Raw genomic sequence first — 16,551 nt, 5'->3', positions numbered from 1 at the left:
TGGAGACAGTCTGTCTAATACTTACGTATCTGGACTAAGTCAATGCAGTACTTGAGTAACGAAATATCTTGAGCATCTATTACTTTGTCATAAGAGAATCTTGGGGGGGTGGTTGTTTTTGCTCTCCTCTTTTTTTTTTTTTTTAAAGAATGTATTTTATTTCACTTTACTGTGCAAAGGAAGCTATTATAACGTACCTTTAACACACATTCATTGCATAAGTAATTGTTACAAGCTGTCTGCCTAGCCAGAGGTCTGGACATGGCCAAAACTATGGAATTCCACAGCCAACATCAGACTGATTACATAGAATCACTGTAAGCCTGGATATCACTACCGTGAAAGATTCTTGTTAATGGCCCCAATTACTAGCCATAAAACAAAACAAACAACAATACTAGATATAAAATAGAAACAGTAAGAGTCATGCAACAATTAACCAAGTACAAAGGGCAAAAGCATGGTTTGGTAGAAAAAGTTAACGATAATGACATTTATATTTTGTTAATGATGTCCATGTCCAGGACAAAGAATCACATGAGTAGGTCAACTGATTTAATTGGAACTACCTGCGTGAGTACGGATTTAAGTGATTATGGGTTTTACATTCAAAGCCCAAATCTGCTAAAGTATCAGTCAAAACAAGACTGTTCTAATTGCTTTTCAAATCACCAGTATAGTTTTCCAGTGCTGGAGAATACATTTCTACCTCATATCATATAATTACAATAAAGATTCCAGAAGCAGAAACTTGGCTGCTATGTCACCTCTGCATTATCCAAGATAATAAATCTCAATTTTATCAGCAGATAAGACAGAAGAGCAGAGAAGAGCAGTAGTAAAAGTTTTGTTTTGTAAACAGTCACTTTCACAATCATTCCCACACACTTCTGTAATACCCAATACATAACCACTGCACATTAAAGGCTCCGTAGCAGAAATATATCTTTTTCCATTTTACATCTACACCTGACCACTGTTCTGAAAATGCCAGTGACTCTGGACTTTTCCCTACTTCACTGTAAGAGCAGGAAGCATTAACAGAGCATGCTGGCTTTGCCAAGTACCAAAAATATCCGTCTGCTTGAATTAAGCATTGTGTGTGCAAGGCAGCAATGTAAAAACACTGGAGATCATTAATCTCAGCCCTTTTAAAACACAGGTTATAAATATTCATTTAGGGAAAAATGAGGCAAATCCTATGCAAATATTACAGTAGGTTTAAGTTAATGCAGTGGGTATTTGCCTAGGTAAAGAGTAAGAGACAGATCCTTTAGGTCCTTTGGCTCTTTCTCTGTTAAACTGCTTCATTCACAGCAAGTTTTAAATTAAGCAGTGGTATCACACCAGTTTACTTTGTCCACTTTGTAGCTACAAAGTTACAGCACAAGTTTCCTCCAACACAACCCACATTGCTGATGCTTGCTTGTGCTTTTTAATGAGTGATGGGTGTTGCGAGGGGAAAACATTTTTTGCCTAACTCTGTCAAGATCACCTAGGCTCACAGATATTGAGCACAGAGCCTGGTCCTGTGACCCTTCTTCACATGAGCAGTCACACTCACTGGAATCAGTGTGTGCCTGGAACTAAATAGGACAGGGGTTTTCAAACTGGAAGTTGGGACTCCTCAGAGGGTCATGAGCTGTCAGCCTCCACCCCAAACCCGCTTTGCCTTAAGCATTTCTAATAGTGTTAAATATATAAAAAAAGTGTTTTGACTTTATAAGAGGGAGGGGTCGCATGCAGAGGATTGCTATGTGAAAGGAGTCACCCGTACAAAAGTTTGAGAACCACTAAAATAGGACAATTTGCACAAGTAATGACTACTAATACAAGAAAGAGTTGTAGGATCAAGCCTTTACTTTGAGCTGCAAGTTTAAATTAAATGCTTTCATGCAGCCAGAGGAAACAGTAATTGAGTCAGCTGCCGATGTAAGACCAGAAGGACTAAATTATTTAATAGAAATTTAGTTATTTGCTCTAGGCAAAGGGGCATTTTTCTTGTATCTGCAACTATACTTATTTTGCATTTAGAGTTTTGTTAGGCAATAATAATCTTAACATTAAGGATCTAAAGCTAGTTAAATGCAATTTCAATAATTTCTTTGCCCGCCTTCCCAAGCCATTTTGAACTTTTTTTTTTAAACCAAGAAACATTTGAAAATGGATTCACTATAATATTTTATGACACAGGACTTAGGGACATTAAACAGTTTACTCACATGAGCACACTACAGGTCTGTTCCCTTAAATAACACTTCAAACCTGGTGCTGCATAGTTTACATACACATTATTTCTCTTCAACAGGGTGATTATTATATGTCAGTACAGCCACTGGCTAGGTTTTCTGTTATTTTTTTTCTGCTTTATTGATCACATAATAGGTTAGAATTTTATTTTAACAATCCAGCAAATTGAAGCAAAAAAAAAGTGTTCCCATACCTGAAATCCATGCATTCTTACTTTATAGTTTTTGTTCTAACGAATAAAATAACTTTGGTCATCTGCCTAAGGACTAGGGGAAAGGAAAATCCCACTCATGAAAGCTAAATCATTCAAATGCATGACACGGCTTTTGGGAATAATTTACAGCAGTGACAGCATAATGCATGAAGACATTTTAAGTACCAACTACAGTTGTGTTTCAACCCACTTGCAACACAATTGTTATAATGCCTGGACTACACTAGTGGGGGTGGGGCGGGCATTTGAACTAAGATACGCTATTCACGTAGCTGAAGTTGAAGTATCTTAGTTCGACTTACCTGGCTGCCCTCACAGCGGTGAGTTGACTGCCGCGGCTCCCCCCCGTTGACTCCACTTACTCCTCCTGCCGAGGTGGAGTATGGGTGTCGATTAGCGGATCAATTTATCGCATCCAGACGAGACACAATAAATTGATCCCTGATACATCGAATACTACCGGCGTACCCTTAGAAACTGCCTGGTTATGTCTCTACCCTTCTATATACTTGTGGTGTCAGGTAATATAAGTGTAGCTCCATGTGTACTTTCCACTATGGCTATATCCACACTTCAATACATAGCTACACGTGGTAATGAATGACTTCTTCAGCAGGGAAAGGCTCTGGCAGTAGAGATCTGCAGGAGAATTTCACTGAAGCACAGAAAGGCTCCAGTAGCAGGGTGCTGCGAGACCTTTTCCAGGCTGCCTTGTCTCACCAGTGCCTTTCCCTGCTGCTGGAGCCTTTCACTGCAGCAGGATGCTACACTGCTAAAAATAGCAGGGTAGATGTTGGAGGAATGGCCTGGGCATTAACTAACACACACACACTAAAGTTCTGGCAGGTCTTTATTCACCTAAGCAGTGCGCCACTGTCTTCATTGCTATTTATAAACCATGGGGGGGGGGGAGGGATACAGTGTAGTACTCAGCATGATGCTGTAAGTGCAGAAAGCCCTATAGACATTTTCCTCCACTTATCTAGCCAGTAACACAACATAGTAATGATATGGGGCAGGTCTATTTACAAAGTTAACTAGTGAACAATACCAATACAAACTATGAACTTCAAAAGCAATTAGAATGATTTTGACAACAGTCTAATGAGATATTCCTTAGAAACAAGCTCAGGAAAATATCTGCAGCTCAAAACAAATATTTAATTTCCTTCCGACTTAATTAAAATTCTGCCTAAGATATTGTAGTGTCAATTGATTAGCAGCTAGACAAGATGAACATGAAAGGCAAGATTTAACATCCAGGCTCTCTTACACTAACAAAGAAGTAGTGCAAGAGGATATCAGTTCCATCTGGGACTACTGATTTATAGTAGTTATATCCAATTCTCAACAGGCCAACAGGGATTGTTTCTACATCTTATTGCATGAGGGAGCCTGATAGAATTAGCATTTTTATAGCATGTTGTTTTGTCACCACAGCTCAGAACACGGCTGCTGCTGCTGTCAGGAAGCTCAAATACATCCCTTTTCTACTTGTGAAAAATGGGGACAGGACAGAGGAGATGCACAAAAGATACTGAAAATAGGCTCTGGGTGTACCGGTTAAAGATCACCATTCCTGACTCAGAAGCGTCTTTGCCTCTCCTGTCATGCATGAGTTTGTAAATAATATTGCCAGTGGCTCCACGATTTCTTCAGCTAATTCCTTCCATAACCTCAGGTGAACAGCATCAAGCCCCATTCAAATTGGTCAGAAAATCTCTGATGTGTTCTTTAGTTATCCCTATCTGCATCCCTTCCCCTTTATTGTCTATGGTAACTTCTCACAAAAAACCAACAACATGTGACTGGACAACTAGCGAAGACTGAACCAAAATAGGCATCGAGCAACTCCGCCTTCTTATCATCCTCAGTTACCAATTCACCTTCTTCATTGAGCAATGGACCCAGACCATCCTTGATCTTTCTTTTTTGGCTGACATATTTGAAGAACTGCTTCTTGTTGTCTCTAACATTTGCTGCCAGCTGTAACTCATTCTTTATCTTAGCTTTCCTGATTTTGTCCCTACACACGCATGCTATTCCCATGTATACTTCCTTTGTGACATGCCCCTCTTTCCATTTCCTTGTATGTATCCCTTTTGGTTTTTAGATAGCTAAAAAGCAACTTGCACAGCCACGTTGGCCTCCTGGGGCTATTCTTATCTTACCTCTGTGTCAGAATAGCTTGCTGTTGTGCCTCTAATATTACATCTTAAGAACTGCCAGCCCCATTGTCGTGGTCAAGCCTATACTCCCCAAGCTAACATTCTCTTAGTCTAGACAGGGCCAAAGACTCATGGGCCGAATAATTTTAATGTAATAATAATTTTTCCTCCCTCCTTGGGGTTTGCGCCAAATTGTCAATTAGTCAATCCATATAACCCCCCTCACAAAAACAGTATCTCCTCTCAACACTGAAAACTAATAAGATATGCTAAATTAACACCCAATACAATACCATACCCTTCTCCAAATATTAGCTACCATCACAACTGCACAATACTACCCTCTCTACCACACACACTTGCAGTCCAACAATGCTATTGCCCTCAAGGTACATATTCCAGACTGAAAAATGGGAAAAGGGCAGGAAGAGGTGGAGCTTTCAGACAAATTCCCTGACAAGCTGCACTCTTCTACTGAGACAGCTTCTCTGTGTGAAACACTTTCCACAGTTCACCAGATAGGGAGCTCTACTATGATTAACTATGGATGGGTTTATCAGGTCCCGACTCCACCAGTCAGCTTTACTTGGTCAGACAGACAAGAAACTGTACTGGGAGAGAGGCTGATCAGACAGCAGGGAGCACTGCTTCTCAGCCCTTGGCTTTCCTGCTTTCTCCAGCCCTCTAACCTTGACACATTCAATGATGATCAAGGGGAATGTGTTAGAAAAGCTGCCCAAATAGTAGAACTAGGTATATACCCCTTTCCCATCAGTCTCCTTTATCCTCATATCCCAGCCTCTAACACAGAGGACAAGGAGTGGAAGATGAGAAGAGAAAATATGCAGACAAGAGCCCTGGACAAGAAAAGCCCTGAAGCAGTTTCTCCGATTAACATCCCAAGTTCCAGAGAAGCTCTGATCAGACAAATCATGATGTGTTCAGTAAGACTGGAACTCCAACAAGCAAACTTTAGAAGGTCACTAGGAGGTTGGTGCTAGTGGGACAGGGGGTCATGAATGGGATATAAAGGCAGAGGTGGGCTGTAGAGCTACATGAGGATGGGAAGCTGCCAGTCATCCTGTGCAGGTGCAGCACAGTCTAAAGTAGCTGATGGATCTGAGTAGTCCTGCCGGCTTTTGCAGCTGTAAGACAGACAACTGTTCTTGTAATTCATCATAACCTCTCTCATTTAAACTGTGTGACAGTTTAATTTTGTCCTATTTACTCTTTAGGGAAAAAAAAAAGTCCTTTTTACTGTAGGGTAGGGAAATATCACATGCACACCTAGCAGAATGGGATCTCTATCCCTGATCACCACCTCTAGGTGCTCCCACAATAAGGATACTACAATATATGAGGGTATGTCTACATCTACAATTTTGCAGCGCTGGTTGTTACAGCTGTATTAGTACAGCTGTATAGGGCCAGCGCTGCAGAGTGGCCACACTTACAGCAACCAGCGCTGCAAGTGGTGTTAGATGTGGCCACACTGCAGCGCTGTTGGGCGGCTTCAAGGGGGGTTCGGGGAACGCGAGAGCAAACCGGGGAAGGAGACCAGCTTCGCCGCGGTTTGCTCTCGCGTTCCCCGAACCACGCTGCAAACCGCAGGGAAGGAGACCTGCTTGCTCGGGGGTTCGGGGAACGCGAGAGCAAACCGGGGAAGGAGACCAACTTCGCCGCGGTTTGCTCTCGCGTTCCCCGAACCCCCCTGCAAACCGCAGGGAAGGAGACCTGCTTGCACGGGGGTTCGGGGAACGCGAGAGCAAACCGGGGAAGGAGACCAGCTTCGCCGCGGTTTGCTCTCGCGTTCCCCGAACCCCCCTGCAAACCGCAGGGAAGGAGACCTGCTTGCTCGGGAGTTCGGGGAACGCGAGAGCAAACCGCAGGGAAGGAGACCTGCTTGCTCGGGGGTTCGGGGAACGCGAGAGCAAACCGAGGAAGGAGACCTGTTTGATTACCAGAGGCTTCCTCAGGTATGCTGGGATACCTGCTTATTCCACGGAGGTCAAGAAAAGCGCTGGTAAGTGTCTACACTTGATTACCAGCGCTAGATCACCAGCGCTGGATCCTCTACACCCGAGACAAAACGGGAGTACGGCCAGCGCTGCAAACAGGGAGTTGCAGCGCTGGTGATGCCCTGCAGATGTGTACACCTCCTAAGTTGCAGCGCTGTAACCCCCTCACCAGCGCTGCAACTTTGTGATGTAGACAAGCCCTGAGATGCTACAGTAGTGAGAGATGGAAAGATGTGGTTGTTTAGTTATAGGGAGTCCCTCTCTCCTCCGCCAAAATGGTCAAACACTTCAGGAATAAATTTCAAAATGGAACCATTTTAAAATGTTTTCTCTTCAAAAGCTGACAAATATTTGTCACAAAAATCATAGAAAGTTCAGTTACCTTCTGAGGTGTTAATCTGTAGATTAAATTAATCAAAGACAAAGATTTTAATCCCACTTCAACTACAAGTCTCAATACCTTGGCTATTCAGTCTCTACCAACATCCACATAATCCACCTGCCTCAAAAATAAAGGATTCTTCTTCCTCTCCTTTGGCTTATTGTGCTTCCATGTTTATGAAGAGGGCTTTCAGACCAGCATTTATTATTTTTATTTCATTGGACAGGTTCATGTTTTATTTCATGTCTGTACTACAAAATAACTTCACTGCTATAATAAAAGAGGAAGCGCAATTAAAGATAGAAGTTGGAAACATTACCCGTAACTTGAATTTGCAGATGTAAGATCTACTATCTAACTACTTTGCTTGAAATGTTCCCAAAGGAGGTTACTTGTATGCAACATAAGCATCACCAAGGGGCAACGTGAAGACATGTAGCTCATTACAGAAAACAAAGTTCTGATACAGAGCAGCCTGCTTGACAAGCTTCTCAATGGTTTATCCTAATCAAATAGCTGTGACCTAGTGTCAAGCCACAATTAGCAGAATTCCAGAAAGGGTCCATTTAATTTTGGGATCCTCCAGAAAATAAAAGAATTTTGGAGCTTGTTGAGGCAAGTTTTAAATACTGAGAAATTCCTCAGGTTATAATTATCTTCACGCTGTATTAACACAGTACAGCAGGCTGTACTGTGGATTTTATTCCAAAGTTAGTTATTTAAATGTCTACAATCTGCTCCATAAATACTGCTGAAAACTGCATGAGTGGTTAGTGCCACCAAAAGCCAATGGATCATCCAAAATATCCCATCTCTATTGAACTCCAAGTTGAACCCCTCGCCAACACTGCAAAATATTTTCTCTAACACTAGAGTCAGCTTCTTGATAGGACAGTCATAAAAATTTAGTACATCCTGAATCACTAATCACCACACACATATATACAGACTAAGGGACTGGAAAGGTTTTAGCTGAGCAGGACAATGTATTGCAAACATGTTATGCATTTTTGGTGGAAGCCATCTTATTTTTTTTATTACTGTTAATTGCCTCTAGTTCCAGTTTATAATGGAAGCATCCAAGAAATCCCTATCAGCCTTTTACAACCTTAAAAGTTAGAATGTATTTTCAATTATGGTATTTAAAATAAAATCAACAGCTCTGTATCACAAGCCTTTTAATTAACGTTTTTGTAGAAAAAAAAGTGATTGTTTTAGTTTGAGCCACCAAATAGTTGTAGTTACCCTTTTCTGACAGCTTTGATAACACCCCTCCCCCTCCCACACACACTAGCTAAACTGAAGGTAAAGCTTTAGACCGTTATCCCCAAATGTTTGTACAATTCAACCTCTTTTTTTCAATTTAATTTTAAAAACAAAACAAAAAAAAGCTTCTATACTAAGTGTGTTTACTTCTAAGAACCTACTTCTTCGGACTGAGTTTATTCCAGACTTAGGGCTTGTCTACATGTGCCTTAGTCTGTGCTAAAATATGTGAAATTCTAGTGCGCACTAACATGTCATGCACTAACTGGCCTATATGGACCCTGATGGCACACTCAAAGTCACTTGGTGTACTGTAGTGTCCAGTTTCCAGGGCCTACATTAATATGCACTAGAAGACATTTAGAGTGTGCCAGTGGTGTCCATATGGGCCAGTTAGTGCCTGACACACTAGCGCAAACTGGAATACATACCCCCTCTAGTGCAGACTAATGCACCATGTAGAAAAACCCTTGAGAAAACTCAAACACAGTGGATCGAAAACAGTAAATTGGAAGCAAATAACAGACCAACTCCCTCAATAAGTCTTAAGAACTACTTTGTAATAGTAAGGGAATAATGGAGATTTTTCTAAGAGAAAATAACCAAGTACCATAAAATAAAGCTTAACAAAATATAGTGCTACAACTGTTTCAGGAAATCCAGTAGAGGTAATCAACAACTGACTTACCTATACACTTCCTGTGAAACACACTCATAGAGTTCCTCAGCAGTAAATTTTATGCTGGCATTTATCTAAGATGAAAGAAAAAAAGAGTTATTTAGGATCACATACTTATGAAAACCACATGGCTGACATAACATATATTGGACCTAATGTTTACACACCTAACTAGAAGGATCTCAAGTCTAGACAATGGGAAAAGAATTGAAGCCAGACTATATAGTACGGACCAAGTATTCCCTATTCAGAATGATAGGGCAAAACAATCTAGAGCTAACAATGCAAGCATCATCTTGATTTTATTTAATAGCATTTTTATAGCAGCTTCCAGATAACTCTAGTACAGAAAGAATCATCTCCACAATTCCATAGCAAAAGATTTATAGAATTTGGAGCTCTGACATTCATAAACAAATATACTAAGCATATACAATGGACATGAAAATAATGCATCCTGTAACCAAAATGCCTATATTCTGTATGCGGGGTACATATATTTTTTGAATGCCCGTACTGATACAGAGCCATTAGGCCTTTATTTCAAGTTCAAGTGTCCTATAGTGTCCTTGAGCTGTTATCAACAGAACAATATTTTCTATTTTACAGGTTTAGCAGGATAGGAGAGAGACATTGTGCTTTGTAACAGGATTTTTAAGGATGTTGAAGTGGCTCCTAGAGGCAGATTTTTTTTTAAATAAAATAAATGACCAATATAAACACAGTTCTGAATTTCAGGTTTCATATAAATATTCCAAACACTCCAACGCCACATACTTGTTTTTCTGTTTGGGTCCTTAGATTGCTGTTTTGGGTCCACAATTTTAAAGGGAAAAAAATTCAAATAATGGATACGAGCGACCTAGCTACAATAGGCAGAGTTGACGTTTAGGGGTCATCTTTCTGTAACTGCTGATCCATGTGGTTGTGGTGAGGGTTTTTATTTATATTCTAGTAGGTCTTAGAGGTTCCAAGCAAGACTGAAACCCAATTGTGCTAAGAACTGTACAAAACATACAGACAGGGCAGTAGCCCTGACGAGCTTACAAATGTACCTATAGCATCACTCATTGTATAACCCTGGAAAACTAGCTGCAAAAAACAGCTAATGTACATTGATTCCTTAAACTTAGTGGCCAACTGGGTGCTGTTATGACAAGTTTAGTCTTTAAAAATAACTCATTTTATTCTGAATGTTGGCTCTATTAGAATGAGCAACACAACCAAAAGATAGATAACTGGTGATTCCAATGCTAGAATTGAATGTCATCCCTAGAGTTAAGTTTTTCAAAGTAACTAAGTAATTTCATTACAAATCTTATATAAATTATTTGTACTCTGTATGAAAATATATTCCTAAGTTTTGATATTTCCACACGTGATGTACCCAATTTCAAAATAAGGAATTAAAAAAGTTATCTAAAAATCAACAAATCTAGAAGTTAGGAACCTAGACAACAACAAAACAAGTAACACATGCAATACATTACCAGGAAAGTGACTGAAATGAAGAACATAGGAGTGGACTATAATTTTATTAATGGGGAAAATAAGCACACATGTTGAGCCTCACTCAGGGTCACACAGCCCATTTCTATGGAAGAGTCAGGAATAGAACCCAGATCTCCCAATTCTGCATCCTCAGCTGTAGTCACAACATCCTTTCCTATTTTACAGGAATTTTTAATTTGTTTCTGAAATATTTTGTTCCTTGCATAATGTAGATATTCACATATATTCTAAGAAGATATAGTTTGATTTCATAGTGTGTTGTGTTAATGCTGTTTTTAGGAACACTGTCATTTATGTTAACGAGTGCCAGCAAGCCATCACTTATGTGGAAGTGGCTATCAGCACAGGTACTCACTTTCAAACACATTTTATCTAAAGTCCTACTGGTGATCTCAGATGACCTTAATTTCTCTAAATCGAAGGCCTCAGGCCCCATATGACTGCCTAATGGACTACGTCAGTATTATTTTTGTAAATTATTAGACTTGTGATGACTGTTAATTTTATAGACTTCCCTGTAATGAGTTTATAATAAACCAGTGTCCTAAATTTCAAGGCTGCAGCTTAAACAGGGTACCTGAATGGTTGGAGTCCCATTAGAAAGTCCAATGACCTCTGATCAAAAGAAACAAGTTCATATTTTTCCCCCTTGGCCATTATTGGTCAAAGTCTAAGAGTACCAGATTTCACAATTCTAGTTTAATTGGAACATGAATGGTAGCTTTACCAGTTAGGCTACTCACTACATTTGCCTGTAGTATGACATTTGGGGATTTTTAAGAGCAGGTTAGACAAACACTTGTCAGGGACGGTCTAGATAATACTTAGGCCTTGGCTACACTGGCGCTTTACAGCGCTGCAACTTTCTCGCTCAGGGGTGTGAAAAAAAACACCCTCCTAAGCGCTGCAAGATACAGCGCTGTAAAGTGCCAGTGTAAACAGTGCCGCAGCGCTGGGAGCCGTGCTCCCAGCGCTGCAAGCTAATCCCCATGAGGAGGTGGAGTACGTGCAGCACTGGGAGAGCTCTCTCCCAGTGCTGGTGCTGCGACCACACTCACACTTCAAAGCGCTGCCACAGCAGCGCTCCCACAGCAGCGCTTTGAAGTTTCGAGTGTAGCCAAGCCCTCAGTCCTGCCTTGAGTGCAGGGGGCTGGACTAGATGACCTCTTGAGGTCCCTTCCAGTCCTATGATTCATCTTTATTATACATTTCCATTAAAGATTTTAAAAAAGATAAATTTCTTACCTCATTACTGATTAGGAAGTTATAGAGTGTCCAAATGTCTTGAAAACTACTGTTAGGAGTCAAAACTCTAAAAAAGAAAAAGAAAAAAAGTTTAAAAGATGATGATTTGTAGAAGAGCAAAAATACCCTGGAATGATATACATCTACATTACTAAGATACAGAAAAGCCGCACTGTGTAAAAATTCTAATTAGTTCCAGAACAAAACAAAAAAGAACACTCACAATTATTTCTGATTGCTGATATTTCCCCCCCCCCCAATTAAAAGAACTAAAGGAGTTTATTCTCTTAGTGGGAAAGTTCTAGAGAAGGTTTTTCCCAATTAAAAATTCTAATGCAGTTTTCACATCAGCCAGTTCACTACCTAAAAGGGGGCGGGGGAGGAACAGCATATAACTAAAAGACTTTTGTTTCTCACTAGCAAAGCCTCTCTTGTGTCAAGAGAGGGCAACAGAAAGTTGACATACAATGCAAAACTTTCCCATACTTCAAAACAAAACAAGGAAGGACTAGGTACAGTTTGAATTTTTCCTGCATACTTCCCATTTATGGATGGAGAATTGGGTATTTTAGTTTAGGGCGGTTTGGGGGTGGAAAGAAGAGGAGAAATGGGACTGGCATTCAAGTTACTGATTCTTTTATTCATCCACAGAACACACAGTACTGTCAACAGCACTTCAAGTTTTCCCATAGAGTCTACTCATGTATTTTACACCACAAACAGAGATATCACCTGTGGGAGCAAGACTGGTAGTTCAGTCTATCCATAACCATTCAGTCCTTGGCAATCTCAGCAGAAGGATCAACAAAGGTACTTTATCAGTTCTAAGGGCTGATCTACACTACACAGTTAGATTGAAGTAAAGCGGCTTAGGTTGACCTTATTATGTCAGTGTCTACATTCCAGCCTTCCTCCCACCGATGTAAGAGCCTTACTACACCAGAATAATAACTCCAGCTCCATCAGAAGCGTAAGGCTTATGTTGGTGTAGTTAAGGTGACGTAGTGGCTGTGTAAACACTGCAGTTCCTTACATCGTCTGTTGACTACCTTGTCAGTTTCATGATAGGAGCTGTGAAGTTGACAAGAAAGCTAGGGAATTAGAGACCAGCTGCCCCTCACTCTCCTGGAGAATGCCTCCCCCGCTTTCCTGGCCAGGAGCCATGGCGAGAAGCCCAGGTAATGCCCCTCACCCCCTGCTGGAAGCCAGGCAGCTGTGTCAATTTATGATTGGCCTATGAAAATGATGGAACGGATAGACACACTGAAGAGGAGGGAGGGAAAAAAGAAAGGATGGATAGAAGCAAGGAAGGCAGGAGGAATTAAGCTAGAAGCAAAGGGACTGTAGGGGGAAGATGGAAGGGGAAGTCAGAACTAAACAGCCAGAGAACAAAGAAAGAACATCCATACAGTAGCTCAAACTGAAAGCAGAGAGTCTGGGTAGGGCTGTAGGACTGACTGCAGCTCGGAGTGCTGTTCACCCTTCCTCAGCCCATGTGGCTGGGGGAGCGGTCATGGGGACTGTTTTACATCTGCTGCCCTCAGGAGGAAGGGGAAAATCATGCTGGGCCTAACCCTGCCCCACCGATATTCTGTTGACAAAGTTTCTGCCAAATGAATGTCCTGCGTATATTACAAGAACTATACTGGGATCTGCGCTATGAGATCTGCCTATAAACCAACACTTTAGTGCTGTTTTGACACATCTCTGGAAACGAACTGCTGCTAGATAAGTGGTATAAGATAAAAGGGTTTGGTTTTGTGAAACACTGGCCTTTTTTATGGAGAGAAGGAGCTATACCAGGGTTTCTCAAACTGGGGTACGTGGACCCCTGGGGGTCCACAAGGGTACTCCAGGGGGGCCACAATCATGTCCAGGGTCATCAACACTACTGATCAATGCCTCCCCCTCTCTCCCAGTACCTCCTGCATGCCACGGAATAGCTGTTCAGTGGCATGCAAGAGACGCTGGGAGAGAGGGGGAGGAGAAGGGAAGGGGCATGCTTGGGTGACGGGGTGGAGTGGTGGCAAGGCCTGAAGCTCAGCAACAGGCTTGGGGGATCCGTGAAAATTTTAAAATCAAAATGGGGGTCCTCGGGTTGCGAATGTTTGAGAATTGCTGGGCTATACACTTTGGAGGACCTCCATCTCAGCAGAAGGGGAACCTATTTTCTAGGGGACAGGCTGGTTAGACTACTTAGGGTGGCATTAAAATAACAAAAAGACAAGGTGAAAAGGGGGAACAAATGAACACATTTAGTACAAAATCAAGACATTGAGAACAAAATTAATCAAGGGGTCTGAAGAGAAATTCTTTAGTTGCTTATACATGAATGCCAGGAGCCTGGGTAATGAGAAGAATTGAAATTGGTCATTTATGAGCTTAAATTTCACCAAGTTGGCATTATTGAAACCTGGTAGGAAAATTGATATGATTGGAGTGTTAAAAAAATCAATGGTTATAAGCTATTTAGGGGGGATTGAGTGGGCAAAAGGGGAAAGGGAGTAGCACTCTATGTCAAAAATTACCTTACCTTTTTTCTGAGTCACTGACCACTCAGAAACAAGTGATCTTGGGTGCTTATGGATCAAGGTCTTAACAAATAAAGCACAAAATGGGGGTACTAATTAGTGTCTGCCATAGACAACCAAAAAAAACACCCACCCCAAACCTGGATATGGTTAAGTAGGAGAAAAAAACTGCACTGAGTGACGTTCTGGAGGTCTCATGCTGCCAGCACTAAAAAAATTCAGAATTCCCAAATGTTACAGATGACAATTCCTAACTCCAATCCAATATGGGGAAAGTGTGTGTGAGAGAGAGAGAGAGAGAGAGAGAGAAACAAACACATCATATGAGAGAGAGAGAGAGAGAGAGAGAGAGAGAGACACACACACACACACACACACACACACACACAATTCCCCATATTGGATTGGAGTTAGGAATTGTCATCTGTGAACTTTTGCGGGTGAATACCCACTTCGTCACATGCATCTGACGAAGTGGGTATTCACCCACGAAAGCTCATGCTCCAAAACGTCTGTTAGTCTATAAGGTGCCACAGGATTCTTTGCTGCTTTTACAGATCCAGACTAACACGGCTACCTCTCTCTGGGAACTATTAGATTTTACTAAAATGCACAAAAAGCCATGATCTCACCATCAAGAGAGAAGGCTACACTGCTTAAAAAAACAAGTTGGCTTAAAGGGGGGAAGTAAAAGTAGTTATATATTTAAAAAAGGGGGAGGGGGAGGTTAAATCCAGATTGGATGTTTTCCAACAGACATACTGCAGTTTAAACAGGAATTGATTTGAGGAAGCTCTATGGCCTGTTATGCAGGAGGTCAGACTAGATGATCACAACAGTCCCTTCAGGCCTTAATTTAGGAATATGAATCTATAAAACAGTCAGTCAGTCTGAATAAACTGCTCAAGACAGTACAGAATTTTCAAGTTAAAGCAACTGGTTGTACTCACTGAAGAAACATTACATGAACTAAGAAGTTATGCTAGACACATATTTACAATAATTTCTCCCACATGAATTCTTTAGAAGTCAGTCTTCTTCCTAAATGTGCTTATTACTGTTTCCAACTAAAATTAAAAAAGGTCTTGGACCAGAATTCTTGCAAAAAAATTCTAAATGTGTTTCTAGGACAAGGCAGTCATTTTAAAGAATGGCAATTAAAAGAACATAATCAACTATCTATTGTTTTTTTAAAAATGCCCCATTTCTTCCCTTCCCTGCAACCACTTTTGTTCTTTAATTATTACATTTTCTGTTTTAGTGAGGGCCGGTGCTTCCATTTAGGCGACCTAGGCAATCACCTAGGGTGCCAGGATTATTGTGGGGGGGGCATTTTGCGGGGGGGGGCAGCAGGCGGCTCTGGTTGACCTGCCGCAGGCGTGCCTGCGGAGGATCTGCTAGTCCCGCGGCTCTGGTGGACCTCTCACAGGCACGCCTGCGGCAGGTCCATGGGAGCCACGGGAGCAGCGCGCGGGGCGGCAGGAGCAGTGCGCGGGGCGGTGAAATGACTGTGCGCCTAGGGTGCCAAAAACGCTGGCGCCAGCCCTGGTTTTAGTAGGAGATGTACATTAATCAAACTCTTAGATCCAAAAGCCATCTGAAACCTGGAATATTTGGATTAAATTCTTATATCAAAATCACTTTATTCTCTCAACTTCGTAGCTCAGGCTCATCTCTATTTTCAGTAGTTCTCCTCAGCCATGGAAAGGTATCTAAAAGCAACCTCCAACAATCCCATAAGACATTGAGTGAATGAGTTCTTCTATTCAAAATTCTTATTGTGAACTAGAACCATTAGTTGTGTGACCAACTGTAATATTAAATTACTTTATCTCTATTCCCAACATTAGATGGTAAGCTGTCATAAACAGATAGCTAAGGGTTAATGTCTCGTTCACCTGAAGCACCTGACCAGAGGACCAATCAGGAAACCGGATTTTTTCAACTCTGGGTGGAGGGAAGTTTGTATCTGAGTCTTTGTTTTCTGCCTGCCTGCTTTCTCTGAGCTTTGGAGAAGTAGTTTCTTTTTTCTAGTCTTCTGTTTCCAAGTGTAAGGACAAAGAGATCAGATAGTAAGTTATATGGTTTCTTTTCTTTGGTATTTGCATGAATATAAGTGCTGGAGTGCTTTGATTTGTATTCTTTTGGAATAAGGCTGTTTATTCAATATTCTTTTAAGCAATTGACCCTGTGTTGTATCATCTTAATACAGAGAGAACATTTGTACTTATTTTTCTTTCTTTTTATATAAAGCTTTCTTTTAAGACCTGTTGGAGTTTTCTTTAC

General features: G+C 41.1%; 1 protein-coding gene across 3 annotated transcripts in view; it reads right to left on the bottom strand.

The window, feature by feature from the left end:
* SWT1 (SWT1 RNA endoribonuclease homolog) overlaps window positions 1–16,551 on the bottom strand; it is a 92,515-nt gene that overhangs the window by 4,976 nt on the left and 70,988 nt on the right. For all 3 annotated transcript variants that reach the window (XM_050961388.1, XM_050961389.1, XM_050961390.1), the window contains 2 exons: window positions 11,735–11,801; window positions 8,987–9,051 (listed from right to left, as the gene is read on the bottom strand). In XM_050961388.1, the coding sequence (XP_050817345.1) occupies window positions 8,987–9,051; window positions 11,735–11,801 (132 nt within the window). The remainder of the gene's footprint in view (window positions 1–8,986; window positions 9,052–11,734; window positions 11,802–16,551) is intronic.

Source organism: Gopherus flavomarginatus, chromosome 7 (assembly GCF_025201925.1).
Source record: "Gopherus flavomarginatus isolate rGopFla2 chromosome 7, rGopFla2.mat.asm, whole genome shotgun sequence".
In the NCBI taxonomy this organism is placed as follows: domain Eukaryota; kingdom Metazoa; phylum Chordata; order Testudines; family Testudinidae; genus Gopherus; species Gopherus flavomarginatus.
Note: the sequence above shows the minus strand (reverse complement) of the source record. Positions and strands in the feature narration are given on the sequence as shown.